Genomic DNA, 23,708 nt, shown 5'->3' on the forward strand with positions numbered 1-23,708 from the left:
AGGGAAGCGAGTCAGGTCGAGGTCAGCATTTTCTGAACTGTGTTCAACCTCTGACCCTTCCTGCGTGCCACCTGGCACTGCAGTGGTAAGCAATGGGGTCCTGAGTGAACTTCGCCTGAACCTGGACCTTAACATTGGACCATCACCTCACCCCTGCCTCTTTGTTCCAAGTCTCTTCCTGAGAGAGAGAGAGACACACATTTCTGGCATCTTTAGATGCCAAACTGTAAGTTTGCAGTTGTACTGCATGATGCTGACTTTATGATAATGGAAAAAAACATTTAGTACATCAGTAACATTCTTTTTCTGACACTTGATATAATAACTGAATGTCAGAACTGCCTTTCATTGTTTTATTTCAGTTGTCTTTTGTATTCTCTTTAAGAACATGGGGCTTGACCAGCGCAATTGGCATTATTATTTTTTGTTCATACTCCCCTCTTGTGGAAGTGTTTCCTTGCCAGTAAATTTATGTTCATATATTACCACTAGGAGAAGCTCTCCATCTTATGGCAATGATGAGACACCCAAATGAGGGAGATAACGAACTTAATGTGTAGAACACATAAACTTACAGAATCGATTAAGCAGTCAAAGTTTGGCCTGCCCTAGACTTTTCCATATAGATCAGTGGTGTAGAACATACGGCCTGCGGGCCAGAACCAGCCCGCCAGGGGGTCCAATCCGGCCCGTGGGGATGGAGAACACATTCACTGCTAATTTTTCAACAAAATAAAATAAAAACGTTTGTTGCTAATTTTTCAACACTTAAATGACATTGATGCACTTGTGAAGGCCAAAAGATGTTTCACAAAGTTTCAGGAGCACACTAATATAAACTTGTGTGCCATGTTCACACTACAATTCTGTGAAAAAAAAATACCTCCTGTAGAAATGTTTTAAGACATTGAATATTACAAAATTTCAGTCAAAATCTTCACTTAAAAAGAGGTTCGTTTGTTGGAACCTTTTTAGTTTTTTTTTTTCAATGCACTGCCACAACTTAAATGTTTATGTATACATTTACAAAGGATGAATATCTGAATGGTGCACGCTCACTGATTCATAATACTGCTGAAATAATGTTTGGTTAAAAATGTCAGAAAGCTCATGATTTGCAACAAGACAAGGAATAAATGTGAATATTTTCCAAAATTACTTGTAATTATTTGCACCATAACAATGGGGAAATTTTTGAATAGTTGTCTTTAATGGATTTTTAAGTCACAAATATTGTGGTCCGGCCCACTTGAGATATAATTGGGGTGAATGACAACCCTGATATAGATTGTTTTTTATGTTTGTGCCGAAACTGGAGAAAATTTGTCATTAAAAGCCTACTTGTGTCCATGGCTAAATTAAATAGTTAGTTAAAAAAAAAACAAATTATATTGTTTTCACTATACAATGATGTGATTTTGCTGCATTTTTGTTTATGATCTTAATTGAGGACTAGCACTATGCAGTCTATAAATATGGATGAGTTATAGATAGATAGATAGATAGATAGATAGATAGATAGATAGATAGATAGATAGATAGATAGATAGATAGATAGATAGATAAGGTAGGTGAATGGTAGGTAGGTAGGTGAATGACTTACCCATGCTGTCATTGTTTTCAGGCTCTAGTGGGTGGTCCCCATAAAAGCCTACAAAAAAGAAATGGAAATTTAGTGGTGCTATTACCACAAAGTTATACAGAAAAATTAATGATGATAATAGTTTGTGCCCCTTTAATGAGATGCAGTGTAATGCTTCTGTCCTCAACTGTATCTACACAATGTTATTCCACAAAGCAAGAATAAAACGACAAACATAGAATAAAAACCAAGCGATATCTCCAGCCCCTCCTTGAGCCGTCACCTTATTGTGGTAGAAGGATTTGTGCATCCCAATGATCCAAGGAGCTAAGTTGTCGGGGGCTTTATGCCCCTGGTAGGGTCACTCAGGGCAAACAGGTCCTTGGTGAAGGACCAGACAAAGAACTGTCAAAGATTCTCTGACGATGACAATATAATGGACACCATTTTCCCTCAACCGAACACACATCGCCTGGGCCCCCTCTGGAGCCAGGCCTGGAGGTGGGGCTCAATGCCGAGCGCCTGGTGGTCTAACCTGCACCCATGAGGCCCGGCCGGGCAAAGCCCGAAGAGGTTATGTGTGGAGGAGGGGCAACGGGGGTCGGGTGCAAAGAGAGCTGGGCAGCAGCCGAAGGCGGGGACCTTGGCGATCCGATCCCCGATTATAGAAGCTGGCTCTAGGGACGTGGAATATCCGAGCAGGAGAGGGCATACTGATTGCCCCCGGCTCAGTGCCTGTACTTTGAGATTCACCCCGGTGGACGAGAAGGTAGCCTTCCTTCGCGTTCGGGCGGGGGCACCGTTGTTTGTGCCTATGCACCAAACAGCAGTTCAGAGAACCCACACTTCTTGCAGTCCTTGGAGAGGGTGCTGGATAGTGACCCTGCTGGAGACTCCCTCGTTCTTCTGGGGGACTTCAACGCTCACGTGGGCTCACTGTGAGACCTCGAAGGGCATGATTGAGAAGAATGGCATCCCTCGATCAGAACCCGAGCTGTGTTTTATTATTGGACTTCTGTGCTCATCACGAATTGTCCAATACAAACACCCTGTTCAAATATAAGGGTGTCCATACGTGCACTTAGCACCGGGAAACCCTATGCCGCAGTTCGATGATCAACTTTGTGGTTGTGTCATCGGATTTGCAGCCGCATGTCTTGGACACTTGGGTGAGGAGAGGAGCGGGGCTGTCAACTGATCACCACCTGGTGGTGTGTTTGTTCCAATAGTGGGACTGGCAGACCCAAACGTATTGTGAGGGTCTGCCAGGAACGTCTGGCAGAGTCCAGTTTCAGAAGAAGCTTAACTCCAATCTCTGGCAGAACTTCAACGATGGGAGGCGGAGGACATTGAGTCCGAGGGGACCTTATTCCGTGCCCCCAATGCTGAGGCGGCCGACCGCCTCAAGCTGTGGTCGGAAGGTGGAAGGTGGCCTGTCGTGATGACAATCCCCGAACCCGTTGGTGGACACCAGCGGTAGGGAAGCCGTCAAGCTAAAGAAGGAGTCCTATCGAGCCTTTTTGGCCAGTGGGACTCCGGTGGGTACCAGCTGGCCAAGCGGAATGCCGCTTTGGTGGTCGCTGAGGCAAAATCTCAGGCGTGGGAGGAGTTTGGTGAGGCCATGGAGAAGGACATCCTGATGATTTACCAGTCCATCTAGATTTGTACCCTCACCTCTGGTCACGAGCTGTGGGTGGTGATCGAAAGAACAAGATCAAAAATGAGCTTCCTTCGCAGGGTGTCCAGGCTCTCCCTTAGAGAGGAGGGGCTCAAGAGTCTAGTTGCTGCTCCTCCGAGTACGAGAGGAACCAGATGAGGTGGCTCAGGCATCTGGTTAGGATTTCCCCCGGACGCCTCCCTGGTTAAATGTTTCGGGCATGTCCCACTGGGAGAAGGCCCCAGGATGACCCAGGACACGCTGGAGAGACTAAGTCTTCCAGCTGGCATGGGAACGCCACGGGATCCACCCAGATGAGATGAACGAAGTGGCTGGGGAGAAGGAAGTTTGGGCTTCCCTGCGGAAACTAATAAAATGGATGGATAGATATCACCAGGTTGAGTGACACAAGAAGAACTTAGACACAGATCCGTTGGTCAGCATGTGTCGGTATTCAAACAACAGTTTTGAAAATGGTATAAGATATGACAGTAAGTTACAGTAAGTTATAGCCCTGTTTGCAGTTATGATTAAGTTCAGCATACAACTTTATAATGTGTACAAACAGCGATTAGAAATAATAGCTCATAGTGAAAAGCTGACAGACCCAAAACATACCATACAGCTCAACCACTCTAATCCATATCTAACCCATATTTTAGGGATTCACTGTTTTGATTTCAGCACAAGTTTCCCTGTCATGAGCTGTATCAAAAATGTTGCATTAGTTAGAATCTGGCGGCACGGTGGCCGACTGGTTAGAGCGTCAGCCTCACAGTTCTGAGGACCCGGGTTCAATCCCCGTCCCCGCCTGTGTGGAGTTTGCATGTTCTCCCCGTGCCTGTGTGGGTTTTCTCCGGGCACTCTGGTTTCCCCCCACATCGCAAAAACATGCATTAATTGGAGACTCTAAATTGCCCATAGGTGTGAATGTGAGTGCGGATGGTTGTTTGTTTGTATGTGCCCTGCGATTGGCTGACAACCAGTTCAAGGTGTACCCCGCCTCCTGCCTGATGACAGCTGGGATAGGCGCCAGCACGCCCGCGACCCTAGTGAGGAGAAGCGGCTCAGAAAATGGATGGATGGATGGATAGTTAATCTTGTCTACATCATAGACTATTCGATTACACAAGACTCTTCGATATCCCCTCTCATTATGATTTCGGACAAACTACAACAACCCACAAATCAAAAAGGCTTTACGACAGACCCTGAATAATAAATGATAAATGAGTTAACATCTCAACTATGTATCAAAGGCCAAGAAGAAGAGATACATTTTAAGAAGTGATTTAAAAACAGGTAACAAGGCCTCTCTAATCTACGGGCAATTTAGAGTCTTCAATTAACATACGATGCATGTTTTTGGGATGTGGGAGGAAACCAGAATAACAGGACCATGACAACCGGGCGGCACGGTGAGCGACTAGTTAGCACATCTGCCTCACAGTTCTGAGGACCCAGGTTCAAATCCGGCCTCGCCTTTGTGGAATTTGCATGTTCTCCCCGTGCCTGGGTGGGTTTTCTCCGGGTACTTTGCTTTCCCCCTACATCCTAAAAACATGCATGGTAGGGTTAATTGAAGACTCTAAATTGCCCGTACGTGTGAATGTGAGTGTGAATGGTGGTTTATTTATTTATCTGCGATTGGCTGGCGACCAGTTCAGGGTGTACAAAACGAACACAAAACACAAGCACTTCAATTGCCAGCACGATCGCTGCGTGACATTATCTTGTTTATGTCACAGGAGCAGCACGGAGTCGCAGCTCTCTTTAACGTGATATGTGTCGCACTTGATAACGTGCTTCATCGTCAGGTGATTTTACACAGCTATACCTGTCTTCGTCGTAACATCATATATACACGTTTTACAGACTACGGTTGTTTCCAAATGATAAATGTACTCTTTTTGGGGGGAGTTTTCTCCGGGTACTCCGCTTTCCTCTCACATCCCAAAAACTGGCTCCTCTCATTGCGGAGGAGCAGCGGCTGTTTAGGATGCCTCTTGGACGCCTCCTTGGTGAGGTGTTGCAGGGCACGTCCCACCCCGGGGACGACCCAGGATACGCTTGCCTGGGAACACCTCGGGATCCCCTCGGAAGAGCTGGAGGAAGTGGCTGTGGAGAGGGAAGTCTGGGATTCCCAGCTGAAGCTACTGCCCCCGCGACCCGACCTCGGATAAGCGGAAGACAATGGATGGACAAAGACTGGGCTAGTGGGGTATGTGACATGAGCTGGGGGTGGTTGGTGCGGTCATTGTGGCCAGTGGGTGAGGGTGGAGGGTGAAGGTGTCAGGTTGGTGCCTGGTGGTGCTCTCTCTCCCTTTTCAACTCAAGTATGAGAGGGGCCCTTGCCTTCATGGAGACCCTAGATTCATTATTGCATATCGATATTTAATAAGTTTACTTTCTCTATAATGACACTTTTTTTAAATGAAATTTTTTTTTTCATTTTTTATTATTGCTCTTAGTATGATGACTGTTGTTATTATTGTCCTTACTGTTGTTACGGTTTGTGTCATTATTCTTTCGAATATGTACATATTATTCACACACGCACACAGTCACATTCACAAATGTATGTTTGTTCATTTCGGCATTTAACTTATTGCTTCACAAGATAAAAAGGGAAAAAAAGTTACAAATGCCAATTAATTACAAACATTTTCCTGAGGCTGAATACTCTATTATGATTTGTGAGACTAATTGTGAAGCATAAAGAACGTACAACTCATGCCAAAACTTACCTAAACACATCATCTGCTATTCAGTGTGCTCACGCCCATCATTTTGAGAAATAAGACATAGAAATACTCTACAACGTGTAATCCATGGTGAATATAATGAGTTAATAAAGTCACAGTGAAATGCAGGAATAAACAAGGCCATTTTTTGACATACTGGTACAGCCCTTTTCCAAAAAATTTGAATATCATGGAAAAGGGTTTGGAGGAAGACGGGTGAAGAACAGAACCCAAGCTACTTGAGGTCCAATGTGAAATATCCACAGTCAGTCATGATTTGGGGTGCAATGTCCAGTGCAGGTGTTGGTAAACTCTGATTTCTTTAATCCAAGGTCACCGCAACATTCTACCAGAATGTTTTAGAGGACTTCATGATTCCTTCTCCTGAGGATCTGTACAGAGATGCAGATTTCATCTTCCAGCAGGACCTGGCCCCTGCCCATACCGCCATAAGCACCAAAACCTGGTTTGATGCCCATGCCATCACAGTGCTTGACTGGCCAGCCAACTCATCGGATCTAAACCCCATTGAGATTCTATGGGGTATTATTAAGAAGAAAATGAAGGGCACCAGACCCACAAACAAAGAAGACCTGACAGCAAGGATATCTGGGCTTCCATAACTCCCAGGCAACGCCACAGGCTGATTGCCTCAATGCCATGGCGCATTGAGGCTAAACGTTTCGCCGATCTGATCGCTGTAATCGGTATCGGCCAATAATTAGCATTTTATGCTGATCAGCTGATCGGCTATCATGTCATAATTTGCCGATCCGATCAATGACGTCATCGATCGGCTCCACTCAAGACATTTAACCCCGTGTTGCCGGTGCGTAAGAATCCAAAAGCAAGTTTATTTTTAGCCTTGTCACGTGTCTTGTGGTGCAGTACTGTAACTATCTGACGGCGAATAAAGTTTTTTTCAATCTTGTCGGTTAAAAACACGTCATTGGTGTGGGACTATTTTGTGGTGTCTCAGACAAACAACACGTAAGTTGTTTGCAGTCTGTGCACAACTGAAGTACGTTGTGGGGAGCGTCATAAATGCTTCAACACAAATTTGATTGGGCACCTGAAGAATGTACACAAGCAGGGCCAATCCTTGAAAGCCCCCTAAAATGCTAGAGAATAATTTTGAGCTGAGATGGGCTCCAGCACACCTGCAACCCCAGTGAGGATAAGCGGTACAGAAAATGGATGGTTGGATGGATAGATACAGTACTCAGTATAAAGTACACCAGTATATACAATAAATGAACAAGTCATAAAGTACACAAGTATATATAATAAATGAACAAGTCATGTAAATGGACACATTGCTCCATCTTGTGATCGGATCGGTGATCGGTTTTTTAAACTTGATGATCGGCCCCAAAAATCCTGATCGTGTAAAGCCTAATTGAGTCAGTGATTAAAGCAAAGGGATTCCTATTAACGCATTGTTTTGAAAGTACCATATTTTGATTGATTTAATGTGACCCTGGTGGCACGGTGTCCGACTGGTTAGCGCGTCAGCCTCACAGTTCTGAGGACCCGGGTTCAATCCCCGGCCCCGCCTGTGTGGAGTTAGCATGTTCTTCCCGTGCCTGGGTGGGTTTTCTCTGGGCACTCCGGTTTCCTTCCACATCCCAACAACATGCATTAATTGGAGACTCTAAATTGCCCGTAGGTGTGAATGTGAGTGCGAATGGTTGTTTGTTTGTATGTGCCCTGCGATTGGCTGGCAACCAGTTCATGGTGTAGCCCGCCTCCTGCCCGATGACAGCTGGGATGGGCTCCAGCACGCCCGCGACCCTCGTGAGGAGAAGCGGTTCAGAAAATGGAAAATAATATGACCCTAAATTCTTTTTTTTTCCTACAAAAACTGAGAAATAAATGATTTCTTCACAGTATTCACATTTTTTAAATTCCTGATATTGTGAGTTTGATGAGCTGGAAGCCCAAATTATGTAAAAATAAACAAATAAATACTTGAGATTGTTTACATTGTGGGCTCTGAAGCTATAATTTATGAAATTTTAACTTTTTTAATGGAATTATGGATAGAACATTTTCCATGATATTAAATTTTTTTGGAAAGGGTCTGTATTTATGATACAAAAGTGAACAAATGTTTCTTACTTTTCGTTTAGATACACACAGTAACAGGTTTAAAAAATCTCCAAATATTCCTTTTGTTGCACGCCTACATTTCAGACCGCATCCTCCTCTGTTCCACCTGGCCCTCCAAAAGAAGTGTTTGTTTCTGTTGTGCTGCTGCAAGCTTTGTTGTTCTTATGCTGGGCTTGATTCCTCGGTGTACAAGTGCACAATAACTCAGGGTGAAGTTAAATTATATATTCCAGATACACAGTACTGTACTGTTGTCTTGTGAAATGCACAATTAAACCAATGTTTGTAAGCTTTGTGACCAGATGACCGACGTGCGAATGCTAACAACAGTAGCCAGTGCTTGCAGGCTCAGCTTGACCTAAATGAAAAACACAGCAACATAAACATAATCCTTTTTGTTTGAAACATTTAGCCTGACATTAAAATTAACTTTTGATACACAAAATTATACTATTAACAGTTAGCTATCAGCTACCTTTTCAGCTATTTAATTAGGCAAGTAGTTTAACACTTGGCAGCAATAGCATGAAAGAATAATGTCATTTAACAATAAGTTATATGTTTTACCTTGAGTTAATCGGCCATCCACCTTCCAGAATTGCAATTGTGATTTTGTTAATAGTACTTTCAAGGGGAACAAATGATAAATTGTCTTCTATTAGATGGCAGGAAGTACATACAGCAATTAATGTATCCACTTTTTGTGACATTTTTGTTTGTTGGTGTTCTGTGAGATTTTTCAGTTGTAAAATATGTTCCTTGGCGCCATGAAGGTTGGAAATCACTGCTCTAGTCATATCATGTATTCTAATCAAATCATGTATTCTAATCAGGTCAAACCAACATTACATGACAGAAAATAATGGGTGCTAACTTACTGTAATTAAATTACTTTATTTTTAATTAAATTACTTCACCCACGCCGAAACCTTAGAGCATAATTCGACAGAACGGCGGCATGTTTACATCCAACCGTTTGTGGTATCACTAGCTTGCTATGCTGCATAACGTCTTGTTGCCTGCTTGCGAGCCGTATCGTATTCAAAGTACGGGAACATACCTCAAAAGCCTTTAACGAACGCCCTCTCCTGTCCTGAGCACCGGTGACCACCAACACACGTCCCGTCCCGTCCCCCTCCCCATGTTGTCCTTATATTACAAAGTCGGCGCGCTACACTCTTGTTGTCTTCGCCACGGTAACGAGTGTATCCGGTCCCATTTGAGTTGACAAGATAAAGCCCAATGATCAAATTACCAGGAAAAGTTCCTGTGGTGTGAACATGCCAAGTTCCAGCAACAGTTCCTAGTTCCGGGTAAAGTTCCTGCAGTGTGAAAGGGCCTTAAGAGACTCAATCTTTGTATTCTTCATTAATTTTACGGTAAACAATGAGACAGTGACTCCCAAATCGTCGGCAGTATCCCTGCATGTAGGGTTAAATTAGAGGTCCCCAACCATCTGTAATTGTTCCTCTTTGCTGTCGAGAATCGTACCTTTCCCCATCGTGCCAGTTCCATCTGTGTGCCCATCGCCTGGAGACATTCTGCCTGGTCACTCAATCAATCACATCCAGACGGCTGCTTGGTGTGTTCTCTCAAAACATCAGATCCCCCTATCTATGTCAGTGTACCATCCTATCAACAGCTGCAGACCCCTGACCCGACACACGCCACCTGCCCCCCACCACCACAACCACCTCTTCCACCCCCTGCACTATAGTCTACACTAGCATATGTTTTCCCTAGAGCATACACCCACGCCAGCTCTGTTACTACACACACGTGCCTTGGTGGCCTGCCATGAATAGACACACTTATATTGACATATGACACACAAACAGGCAGCAGACAAGCATGTATGTGTGTGACTACCTCCCACTATGAAGATTCTGAATCTAACAGGTTATATATATACTGTAAATAAAATGAATTTATGCAAGTTCAATTGACACAGATGGTCTGGTGTGATTTTTTATTTTTTTAATCCTCAATCAGAAGTTACAATACTTCAAGTAGACATAGCAAGCTTCTTTTATATTCAATGCTAAAATGCTTTGTCAAACTTAATTAACACAGTTTCTATTTTTCATAAACTATATGATTTGGTGCCTTAAAAAAATCTTATGAAATTATTTGTTAAATGGGCAGCACAGAGGGCAAATGGTTAGGCTTAGGTTAGTGAGGAAGCGGTATAGAATATGAATTTGTTAAGTGCTCTCATTAAAAGTGCTCTCATTGAAATAAAGATTTATTTTTCCGTTTCCAATACTCTTACAATTAATAGAGAAACATTAGCCTGGTATATTATTTTATTTTGTGCAGTGGCGGTTTCTGATATGGGCGATATGTGCAGCCGGCCAGGGCGGCACTCTGTGGGGGTCGGCCCTCGTTGATGATCAGCCTGAGGTAAGCTATTGACGGTAGGAGCACATGATACATACACTTTGAAAATGTTTTATGAAAATAAACCAAGACAAAAGCTTTGCCAGCCCCCCGCTGTCAATGACCGTACAGGGGGGTGCCCCCGACGACCGTCGCATAGGGTGCATAGACTAAGGACATTATTTCTTTGAGAGGGAAATCTCCGTCAGCACCCTCCCACTGTTGACAATCAGCAAAGGGGTGCATTTGCTGGCCATCGCACAGAGCGCCATTCGGTGCTGATTTTGTCAGGTTTTGACAACCTTCCAAACGATTCTACTGTGGCTTTTCGGCTTGAAGGCTCTGACTTAAAAGCAGCGATGCTTAACACAAAGATATATCTGAGGCTACTAAGACATAAGTCATCATTAGAGATAAAACAGTATTAAAATTAACCATGATTATCATGACCAAATTAACCACGTTATCAGTACAAACACAATGTTGTAAAAGAGATGTAAACAAAAAGGCACACATATATTCTGAAAACATTGCAACACATTTTATTTTGAATCCAGAATATTAGCAACCCAATGTACGTTGTGACATTCTAAACTATATATTGACTAAGTGAAGACTAAATAAATATATTTAATAGTGGTGGGACACTATTAATAATTATTAAGAGGCTTTGTGATTAATTGGTCTCATTTAAAACAAATACAAATATACAGTAAACAATGTTTTTCAATTAAATTCGATTTTTGTTGACAAATAGACGTGTATACACAAATGGATTAGTGCCCAATTTATTCAAGTGCAAATATAGGATTATGATTGCAAGCTGCATTTTGCACTGAAAATATTTACAAGGCTCTAACTCATTAATTCAAGTTGGAAATAGTCAAGGTTTTAAAGGACTTTTTGTCAACAAGCACAATAACAATCATTAAAAATTCAAAAGCTAAGAAAGCTTTAAGAAACAGCCAATACAGCTGGAGCCTGGTCTGCTGTGGCCCATTGTGTGCTGACAAAGAAAGGGTGCATCTTTAACCTTTCACCTCTAAAACCTCCACCTCTATTAGCTCCCCATCAAAATAACATACAGGCTTGTGTCCCTTATATCTCCCTCCTTAGATGTAGACCAGAATGCTTAGTCTGGCATTTATTGCAGTGGTTCAGTACTGTATCATACCTTTCTCTCAGGCAATTCTTGAATGCACCAATGTTGCGGAGGGTGGATGGATGATTTGCTATCCTAATAGATGCATGTAAAGCATATAATGTTTTTACTTTTTGTACTTTATAAGTGTCCTATTTTCTTATGATACTTTAAAAAAAAGTTAGAGAGGAAATATAATTAGTATGTAGTAAAGTAATAGTTAATTAGGTAACTGAATGAATACACCAATTAAACTGAGTCTTAAATATATTTAATATATGTAACTTATCATTTCTAATGGAGAGAGTGTTACAATGTTAAATAAAGATAAAATAAGGAAATTGTCTGGTTTGAAATTGTACATTATAATTTTGGGGGGAAAAAGCGGATAAACTCTCCAGACAATGTCTCTTTCTAATACAACCTGATCAACTTTACTCCCTGGAAGGCACCATATGGTGGAGTTGTTGGTGCAAGAGGCTGCAAGAAGCAGCTTCAACCATGATTTAAATGCAACAGATATTGAATGTACACTAAGTGTCCCTGCCCTTTGAAATCCTCAACCTGCATTAGCAGGGTCTGGAATCTCTTCTTGACATTCATAGCGCGTCTGTCAGTCCATCACTGTCCATGTTTTTCACTCACAGATGGCTGAGGTTACGCATGGTCACCCGAGGGTAACGCCAGCTTGTTATCCGAGTAGGATGGCCTCTACCTGCCAGCCTGGCAGAATCTGGCCTGGTTCTGTTCTAATCAAGCCCCCCAGCAACCATCTCTTTACTCTGGCTGCACACACTTTACAGGCACTTTACAGGAAGATGTTGTTGAAGAAGATCCTCCTCTAAAACCAGATTACCTTCAGTCGCAAGTAAAGTTTAACTGGAAAATAATGTGCTGCGGTAGCGAGTCAAGTATTTTGGTCAACAACAAAAACAAGCTCTGTTTTAATTCACAAAACAGACTATTTGCAGGACAATACACAACTCACAGGATAGGTCATTACATTCAACTGCGTGTAATAGTGACAATCCAATACAATAAAAAATGCATTTCTCGATATAATAGAGTACTGTACTATGAAAAGAAGAAAATTCAAATTGACATTATCATAAAACTAAGATAAACAATTTTGTGTTAGGGTTACAGTGTGCAATTAGGTGGAAATCCACTGCATCTTATTTACAGGGACAATATATTTAATCCTCCCTCTCATGCAGCCAAGTGAGATGACCAACATTTATGAAAATTAAGCAGCATCATATATATTGCATCGCTAACTAACGTAAATGTATGTATATCTCAAAATCTCCTGCATTTCCCAAAAACAGGCACATCAGCTTTACTAAAGACTAAATTGCTCATAGGTGTTAATGTGAGTGTGAATGGTTGTGGCTGTACTGTAAGATTCCATTCGATTTTTGGTTCGTTCACTTGAAACTCGATTCAATTTCAAATCTATATTGATTTAAATGCTTTGAGGTTGATTCAGTAAATGTAGAAATGCACAGAGAGTATCTCCTGAAAATGTTTATTTATTTTTACACCAACGTGAACATACAGTATGTGGTATGTCTCCTCACATTTTTGAGCAATAAAAGATGACAAAAAATGTTCACATTAATAACTTATTTGTGCATATAGAGTATAAAAGTACACAACTAAATAAAGCTGTCACGTTTATTTTTTTAAATGTAATTGTTGAAAACTTACTTTGTGATTTAAATGCCTGTGGTTTTTGTTTTTTTACATTACTGTAATTGAAATTTACAGCTTGGCACTGAACTGAAAGGATATAATTTGACTGAATGTGATTTGCGGAATTGGACGGAAGGAGCAATGTTGACATTCATCAATCCATCCATTTTCCATACCGTTTATCTTCACTAGCGTCGCAAGTGTGCTGCCAATTGCAGGTCGCACATAGAGACAAACAACCATTCGCAATCACATCCACCTCTACGGAAAAATTTGAGTCTTCAATTAACCAACCATTAGGCCTGTCACAATAATTACGAAATTGACTTATTGTTACATAAATAAAATGGACACGATGGTTTTTCCAGATTCGATAAATTGTCATTGTTGTGGTGAGCCGATGACTTCAACGGCTGTGTCATTAGTCACTAGTGGGCTCACGGACAGGGCAGGACTTCCGGCAAAATCTATCTGCCACCGTAATTACTTCAGGTTAGGGTTAGATTTTTGTAAACACTTTCTGTCAGTAAATGCAACGGCATGCTCTCGAGTTTTCAGTTTCAGCGAATAAACAGCACACATTCATGTGTGTGCTTTTTTTTTTTTTTTTTTAATATAAATGTCCCTTTGTGTAAGGCTTCTATAGTATTAGCCGATGTGAACGGCAGGCCACAGCACACGGCACCGCTGAGCGAAGCATAGGCCCGGCAAAATGAAGAGCGACAAGGAGACCTTTTCCGATTGTGTCAACATTGTGCCTACAAAAAATATTGTGAAACATTGCTTATTCAATTTTGGAGCTTGTGGATGATCAAAGGCTGACTTGGAGTCAGTAAATCCCAAAGAATTGAGCCACCCTATGAAGTCACGTAAGTATGACATAAATCCTTTCAAGTCTGTATTTCTGTGCTTTGCCGGGTGTACTTACTGTCCCAAGTTTTAACGCAATGTTACACAGGATGGGCACATACGATTGCTACGCTCTCAGGGCGAGTTAAATAAAACAATGACTCCTGTGCGGTTGCTGGCTTTCCCCAAATGTTCAGTTTTCATTTTATTTTACGTTCCTCAGTATTTGTTAGCCTTCCACCGACAAAGCGGAAAACCCTCTTTTAAATATTGGATAGGAGTTCAGAATGTTTAGTGTGAAAAGGCACAGCAATGGCAAGCCTGGCCGGCTGACGTCTTGCTCGTTGTCCTTAATCAAGTGGCCGGCCTGACAGAGGAAAAAAAACGGCTTGCTACTTGAAATCACCACGAAAGGAGAAAAAAAACAAAATTATGTTGTGTTGTTGTAGTTTGCTTTGCTTAAAGACGTTAGTAAAATGTCAATGATTGTGTTGTATCTTGTAGTTTTGACCAAAGAATGAGCGGGCTCTTGTGAGCTAACATTAATAGCTATACTAGCTACGCTTTAGACGATCGGTCCATATTGAACTCAAGTATTGATGTGGATGAACATGCTTTAATGATACCGCTTAACTCATTCGGTGAAATTTTCAGTGTGCCTTGAGTGAATTGTAAATAATACAGTCATTTGGCGTAGATATTGTGGAACAGTACTCTTTGAACGTCTCCAACTTGTCTCCTCTTCCATCAACTAACTCGGCGGAGTCAAGGTTCAACTCCAACAATATCAATGGACCGGAAGAGGCGGGGCAGGAATAGTCCTTAAAACCCGAAGTGTGTGGCGTAACCCCCATTGAGTAAAGCGAACGTCAACATACTGTATATCTGTATATATATATATCCATCCATCCATCCATCCATCCATTTTCTGAGCCGCTTCTCCTCACTAGGGTCGCAGGCGTGCTGGAGCCTATCCCAGCTATCATCGGGCAGGAGGCGGGGTACACCCTGAACTGGTTGCCAGCCAATCGCAGGGCACATACAAACAAACAACCATTCGCACTCACATGCACACCTACGGGCAATTTAGAGTCTTCAATTAATGCATATTTTTGGGATGTGGCAGGAAACCGGAGTGCCGGAAAACCCACGCAGAAACCAGAAAACCCACGCAGGCACGGGGAGAACATGCAAACTCCACACAGGCGGGGCCGGGGATTGAACCCGGGACCTCAGAACTGTGAGGCTGACGCTCTAACCAGTCGGCCACCGTGCCGCCCATCTGATAACATTATGAACATAAACCTTTTTCTTTCTAAATGAATTAAAGGGTTTGTTTTTTGCAGCTGAACTAATGAACCGTATATACAGTACCTTTATAGAGTATTTTGTATAAAATAAAAATAGCTATTTCAAATGTGAAAAAAAAATATATAAATCAACATCTAATGTTTATCATGCGCTCTGTGAGTAATTCCCTGAAGGTGTGGCTCTCTGTCTATCTCTGGTGCTGTCAGTCCCTAGATTTCCATTCAAACTAGCCAATTTGAGCTGACATTATATTTCAGAAAAAAATGTGATTTTTTTTTGTAATTCAGCTTTGGGCAGAGGTGGGTAGAGTAGCCAAATATTGTACACAAGTAAGAGTATTTACTTTAGAATAATATGACTAAACTAAAAGTAAAAAGTAGTCATCCAAATATTTATTTGAGTAAGAGTAAGAAAGTACTCAATGAAAAAACTACTTGAGTAATGAGTAACTTGTGAGTAACTTCTGATTTTTTTATTTTTTTTAAATCAGCATGAACATCAAATAAAATAAAAAAATAATAACACATGGGAGTGAACACACACCTGCCACCATTAACATTTTAACTCCCCAAAAACCAACAACACATACAATGAGCACTACAGAAACATTATTTGTTTTATTTGCTTAAATGATTTCATGAATAAGGTGTTTGCTGAAGACTTATTGATTTTGTGTGTGTGTGTGTGCATGTGTGTGTGTGCATGTGCGACACCATCGGGATAGTGCTAATTTTGCTATATCCACTGCCAAACCAACAATAGAAAATTCTGCAAATTACCGCAAGTTGTTTTCTCAAGTTTGAAGTGGGCTGAAATACCCAAGTTTGGGCAGTCACAATTTAAGAGCTGCATGATAAAGCTGTTATTTTTTTGTAGACTGTAAAATTGTTGGATTTATCTCACCAAACATTATAATGAATAAACACAAAAGGAATGAAGACGTTGGTCATTTTACTCATGAGGAGGGCGCATGGGAGATTGTTCAGATTACAGCCTCTCAACACGCTCTAAACAATCTCTCCCGTCGCTCCTGCATTTATTTGAAAATAGGGAGGTTTCTAAGTTTACAAGACATAACGTACTAAGCTACAAGACACAACACACTAAGGGTAGGGTTTCAAGGTGAAAACATGGCACCTGCCACGTCCCGGCCACGTCCTTCTCTCAGATGATTCCTGCTGAGTCATCTTCTTGAAGGCGAGACATCTTTCTTTCTAAACATTGTCCATAATACTAATGCAAGCTAAGCAAATAAACACAGTCGCGCGGCTGTTTTTTCACCCACAAAATGAGTCATTCTGATTGGCTCGCAAAGGCTACGTGCGCGATCATGTGACTGCCTTGTCTCGTCTGATTGGTGAATTGGAGTCAAATGACATTGGTGATCCCATTTGATTGGCGCAACAGGCACCCTATGTGGAAGTCGAAGATGGAGTCGAAAAATAGATGCGCGCACGCAAGAATGAATAAATAAAAGTAGCGAACGGCATGTCGATCATTTTAACGGAGTAAAAGTATCGATCCTTCTTCACATAAATCTTTTCCTTTCGGCTTGTCCCTTTAGGGGTCGCCACATCGTGTCATCCTTTTCCATGTAAGCCTATCTCCTGCATCCTCCTCTCGAACAACAACTGTCCTCATGTCTTCCCTCATGACATCCATTAACCTTCTCATTGGGCTTCCTCTAGCTCTCTTGCCTGGCAGCTCCATCCTCATCATCCTTCTACCAATATACTCACTATTTCTCCTCTGGACGTGTCCAAACCATCGACGTCTGCTTTCTCTAACTTTGTCTCCAAAACATCGAACCTTGGGTGTCCCTCTGATGAGCTCATTTCTAATTTTATCCAACCTGGTCACTCTGAGAGCGAACCTCAACATCTTCATTTCCGCCACCTCCAGCACTGCTCCCTGTTGTCTCTTCAGTGCCACTGTCTCTAATAGGTACATCATGGCTGGCCTCACCACTGTTTTATAAACTTTGCCCTTCATCCTAGCAGAGACTCTTCTGTCACATAACACACCTGACATCTTCCTCCACCCGTTTCAACCTGCTTGTACCCGTTTCTTCACTTCCTGACCACACCCACCATTGCTCTTGACGGTTGACCAAGTATTTAAAGTCCTCCACCCTTGCTATCTCTTCTCCCTGTAGCCTCACTCTTCCCCCACCACCCTTCTCATTCATCCACATATATTCTGTCTTACTTCGGCTAATCTTCATTCCTCTGCTTTCCAGTGCATGCCTCCATCGTTTTAACTGTTTTCCTCCATGCCTCAGGCATCTTTTCACGCGCTACAATTCCATTGAAAAGGCTGGTCAAAAACTCCACAGCCACCTCTCCTAGATCCTTCCCTACCTCAACAGGAATGTCATCAGGACCAACTGCCTTTCCATTTTTCATCCTCTTTAATGCCTTTCTAACTTCCCCCTTACTAATCATTGCCACTTCCTGGCAAGTGTGGTACTTGCCTCTTCTACTCTCCCTTCTCTCTCATTTTCCTCATTCATCAACTCCTCGAACAATGCGTCCCATCTATCTAGCACACTACTGGCACGAGTCAACATATTTCCATCTCTATCCTTAATTACCCTAACCTGCTGCACATCCTTCCCATCTCTAGCCCTCTGCCTGGGCAACCTGTATAGATCCTTTTCTCCTTCTTTAATTGTCCAACCTGGCATATATGTCATCATATGCCTCTTGTTTGGCCTTGCCACCTCTACCTTTGCCCTGTGTCGCATCTCAATGTATTCCTTTCACCTCTCATCGGTCCTCTCAGTGTCCCACTTCTTCTTAGCTAACCTTTTTCCTTGTATGATTTCCTGTACTGTGAGGTTCCACCACCAAGTCTCCTTCTCTCCTTTTCTGCCAGAAGATTCACCAAGTACTCTCCTGCCTGCCTCTCTGATCACCTTGGCTGCAGTGGTCCAGTCTTCTGGAAGCTCCTCCCGTCCAATGAGAACCTGTCTCACCTCTTCCCGAAAAGCCGCACAACACTCGTCCTGTCTCAGATTCCACCACATGGTTCTCTGCTGTGCCTTTGTCTTCCTAATCTTCCTCCCCACCCCCAGAGTCATTATGTGAGTGAGTGAGTGAGTGAGTGAGTGAGTGAGAGAGAGAGAGAGAGAGAGAGAGAGAGAGAGAGAGAGTCTCTCTCTCTGAAGGTAGAGAGCGTGGGTTCAGTTCCCACGCAATGATGGTGTGAATGGTTGTCCGTGTCGATATGTGCCGTGCGACTGACTGGCGACTAGATCAGGGTGTAGTCCGCCTTTCACCCGAAGTCAGCTGGGATAGGCTCCAGCGCCCCTGAACAGGATAACCGGTGTTCAGAATGGATGGATTGATAGATTATATATTTACAGCGGAAAGTATTCAGACCCCCTTAAATTTTTCACTCTTTCTTATATTGCAGCCATTTGCTAAAATCATTTGAGTTCATTTTGTTCCTCATTAATGTACACAGAGCACCTCATATTGACAGAAAAAAACGGAATTGTTGAATTTTTTTGTAGATTTATTAAAAAATAAAAACTGAACGATCACACAGCCATAAGTATTCAGACCCTTTGCTGTGACACTCATATATTTAACTCTGGTGCTGTCCATTTATTCTGATCATCCTTGAGATGGTTCTACTAGCTCAAAAGGGCGCTTCTACTTAATACTGAGCAAAGGGTCTGAATACTTATGGCTATGTGATTGTTAAATTTTTATTTTTTAATAAATTGGCAAAAATTTCAACAATTCCAATTTCTCTGTCAATGTGGGGTGCTGTGTGTACATTAATGAGGAACAAATAAACTTAAATGATTTTAGCAAATGGCTGCAATATAAGGAGTGAAAAATTTAAAGGGGTCTGAATACCTTCCGTACCCACAGTGTGTGTGTATGTGCGTGTGTGTGTGTGTGTGTGTGTGTGTGTATTCATTTTGATACTTCTTTGCATAAATTAGGCTATTTAACTGTTAAAAGAATTGTTTGAACATATTTGTAGCTTTATTACACTTTCTTCCCTTTATGGTCAGATTATTTTTGTAATTACAAAATAATATGAGAATTTACCAAACCCTTTATGGTCAGATTATTTTGTAATTACAAAATAATATGAGAATTTATCAAAACGTGTTTTAACACTTGTATAACTGTCTAATTTAAGGTAATTCAATGGGAGGGGGGAAAAGCAGGATAGGGTTCACACTAAATATTACATAATAATGGGTGAAATAGGATTGATATTTATTTATTTAGAGAGATAAGTCACAATAGAAATCAAAGGATGGATCGAAAACAGACTTTTCCAATGCGGCACAGCCATTTAAGAAATGTAAGTTCTATTTTTAAAAATAGGATTTAGCTTTCTAGTGACAAGCTGACACAGTAAATGGCTTGTTGTACAATACAGCTGAGGTTTGGATGACAGAAGCACTCAGGAAAATCAATCAATCAATCTGACCTCCCGACTGTAAGATGGATGGTAGGAAACTCATAGTCACAAAATAGATCATTGTTTTCACACTACATTGAGAAAGAATGGGTGCTGGTCTTGTTGTGAGGTCAGATACGAGATGAGCTTTTACCCCTCAGGCAGCACTCAATCCTACCCCCTGTACCGCTACAGGGGGTTGCACACCCAAGTATGGCATAAAGAGTTTCAGTTTGCCACAAAGAGCTTTGAAAGAACAGATGGTGTCATCACCAAGTGGGAAGATGTTACCACTATTTTACAACCACCTGGCTGCTGTACTCCATCTGCAGATGTTATAAAAGCTTTACTGAGCCTTATTGTAGGTGCTAATGTCTCCCAAAATATGACGTACTCACAGGTACACATCGTGAAAATTGAATGCTACTTAATACAGCATAGACGTAAGACAAAGCAGTCTTTTGGACTAGCACCTTTTTGACCTGTCTCCCGCTCTATATATATATATATATATATATATATATATATATATATATATATATATATATATATACAGTGGGTACGGAAGGTTTTCAGACCCCCTTATATTTTTCACTCTGTTATATTGCAGCCATTTGTTAAAATCATTTAAGTTCATTTTTTTCTCAATGTACGTACAGCACCTCATATTGACAGAAAAAAAACGGAATTGTTGAAATCTTTGCGGATTTATTAAAAAAGAAAAACTGAAGTATCACACAGCCATAAGTATTCAGACCCTTTGCTGTGACACTCATATATTTAACTCGGGTGCTGTCTATTTCTTCTGATCATCCTTAAGATGGTTCTACACCTTCATTGGAGTCCAGCTGTGTTTGATTATACTGATTGGACTTGATTAGGAAAGCCACACCCCTGTCTATATAAGACCTTACAGCTCCCAGTGCATGTCGGAGCAAATGAGAATCATGAGGTCAAAGGAACTGCCTGAAGAGATCAGAGACAGAATTGTGGCAAAGCACAGATCTGGCCAATGTTACAAAAACATTTTTGCTGCACTTTAGGTTCCCAAGGTCACAGTGGCCTCCAAATCCTTAAATGGAAGATGTTTGGGATGACCGGAACCCTTCCTAGAGCTGGCCGACCAGCCAAACTGAGCAATTGGGGGAGAAGAGACTTGGTGAGAGAGGTAAAGAAGAACCCAAAGAGGCTGTGGCTGAGCTCCAGAGATGCAGTCGAGAGATGGGCAAAGGTTCTAGAAAGTCAACCATCACTGCAGCCAGTCGGGGCTTTATGGCAGAGTAGCTCGACGGAAGCCTCTCCTCAGTGCAAGACACATGAAAGCCCACATTGAGTTTGCCGAAAAACACCTGACGGACTCAAAGATGGTGAGAAATAAGATGTTCTTGTCTGATGAGACCAAGATAGAAATTGTTGGCCTTAATTCTAAGTGGCATGTGTGGAGAAAACCAGGCACTGCTCATCACCTGTCCAATACAGTCCCATCAGTGAAGCATGGTGGTGAAAGCATCATGCTGTGGGGGTGTTTTTCAGCTGCAGGAACAGGACGACTGGTTGCAATCGAAGGAAAGATGAATGCGGCCAAGTACAGGGATATCCTGGACGAAAACCTTATCCAGAGTTCTCAGAACCTCAGACTGGGCCGAAGGTTCACCTTCAAACCAGACAATGACCCTAAGCACACAGCTAAAATACTGAAGGAGTGGCTTCAGAACAACTTTGTGACTGTTCTTGAATGGCCCAGACAGAGCCCTGACTTAAACCCAATTGAGCATCTCTGGAAATACCTGAAAATGGCTGCCCACCAACGTTCACCACCATCCAACCTGACAGAACTGGAGAGGATCTGCAAGGAGCAATGGCAGATGATCCCCAAATCCAGGTGTGAAAAACTTGTTGCATCATTCCCAAAAAGACTCATGGCTGTATTAGCTCAAAAGCGTGCTTCTGCTAAATACTGAGCAAATGAATACTTATGGCTGTGTGATATTTCAGTTTTTCTTTTTTAATAAATCTGCAAAAATGTCAACAATTCTGTTTCTTTCTGTCAATATGGAGTGCTGTGTATACATTAATGTGGAAATATTTTTTAATGATTTTAGCAAATGGCTGCAATATAAAAAAAGAGTGAAAAAAGTAAGGGTGTATGAATACTTTCCGTATCCACTGCACATTTATGTATTTATTTTTATTTATTTAATCCCCCCCCCTCCCTATCTATCTGTTCAGCCTAGCACGAAAAGGCCAGTCCGTGGCCCAGTGGTTGGGGACACTGAGTCCAAGTCCATGTTAAGTACCACCACTGTTGAGACAGACAACCGGAGCCGTGCTTGTTGGGTGGTTGGTGCCTGTCATGGCGGTCATCCCAAACCCATTGGTGGACACAAGCATTGAGGGAGGCTGTCAAGTTGAATGAGGTGTCCTGTCTGGCCTTTATGGCCTGTGGGACTCCTGAGGTTGCTGTTGTATCACAGTCGACCACCTCTACATACTCAGCAGGGTCCTGCATGGGAGCTCGCCCAACCAGCCTACATGTGCTTTGTGGACTTGGAGAAGCCATTCAACTGTGTCCTTTGGGTGTCCTGTGGGGGGATGCTCTAGAAGTACGGGGTACATAACACCCTAATCAAGCATTTGGTCCTTGTACGAGTAAGTCGGTTTCATTCCAGTAAGGGTTGGAGACTTTTAAAGGCTGCCCTCTGTCACATCCTCCATGGACATAATTTCTTGGCACAACTGAGTTGTACAAGGGGTCTGGTTTGATGTCAGATGATGTGGTTGGCTTTTCAAGCTGTGATTGTCAACTCCCGCTGGAGCCGTTCGCAGCTGAGTGTGAAGCGGTTGAGATGAGAATCAGCACCTCCAAATCTGAACCCAACCATGGTATTCAGTTGGAAAAGGGTGATGTGTCCTCCGCGGGTCGGGGTTTGAGATCTTGCCCAAAGTGGTGGAGTTCAAGTATCTTGGGGTCTTCTTCACAAGTGAGGAAAGAATGGAGGGGGGGGATCAACAGGCGGATCAGTGGAGCGTCTGCAGTGATGCAAACTCTCCATCGGTCTGTTGTGGTGAAGAAGGCGGCTGAGCCAAGAAGCGAAGCTCTTACTTTACCGGTCAGTCTACCTTCCCGCCCTCACCGATGGTCACAAGCAGTGGGTCATGTACGAAGAACAAGATCTCTGATAAAAGCCACCAAAATGAGTTTTCCTCATAGAGTGTTCCAGGCTCTCCCTGAAGCCTGGTAAAAACATTAAGATTTTGTTTTTATTAATCTTAAAAGATTGTTTTATCTGTGACAGGCTCCACACATAAAGATACAAAAATCAAGCATTTAAGAGTTTTGGTCGTATAGTGTGTGGGGTGCTCTGATAATCTTAACACAACACCATGCTCCATCGCATTTTGTCCTTCCACTGCTCCATCGCCAATTTACAAACAAGTCCTCCAAGGCTGAGATCACACATGATTTCATAAAAACAAAGACAGGCAGAGATTTTCGGGTATGTATAGTGTTGCAGAAGGGACTGATGTATGCAGTGGTGTAAAATGCTGATGTTGTAAACAAAACGATTTCCTTTGTAAAATACAGTACTCCTTGCCATCTGTGGAAACCTCTTTTATCCAAAAGGACGACATGAGGTAATACATGTTTGTTTTAATTCACGGCCGCTTTTTTGTTCGCCAGTAAGGTCACGTCTTTTATTGGTTACATTCCGTTTCACAGCACAATTCACAGCACCATGACTCAGAGACATCTGCTTTACCCAAAAACATAAAGATTGTGCGCCTGGAATCATTTCACACCCTATCTTT

General features: G+C 42.2%; 1 protein-coding gene across 1 annotated transcript in view; it reads right to left on the minus strand.

The window, feature by feature from the left end:
* Window positions 1–23,708, minus strand: part of nr6a1a (nuclear receptor subfamily 6, group A, member 1a) — a 186,510-nt gene that overhangs the window by 139,474 nt on the left and 23,328 nt on the right. Inside the window, exon 2 of the mRNA XM_061673103.1 lies at window positions 1,604–1,651. Within this exon, the coding sequence (XP_061529087.1) occupies window positions 1,604–1,651 (48 nt within the window). The remainder of the gene's footprint in view (window positions 1–1,603; window positions 1,652–23,708) is intronic.

The sequence above is a fragment of the Phycodurus eques genome, chromosome 3 (genome assembly GCF_024500275.1).
Source record: "Phycodurus eques isolate BA_2022a chromosome 3, UOR_Pequ_1.1, whole genome shotgun sequence".
Lineage (NCBI taxonomy): Eukaryota > Metazoa > Chordata > Actinopteri > Syngnathiformes > Syngnathidae > Phycodurus > Phycodurus eques.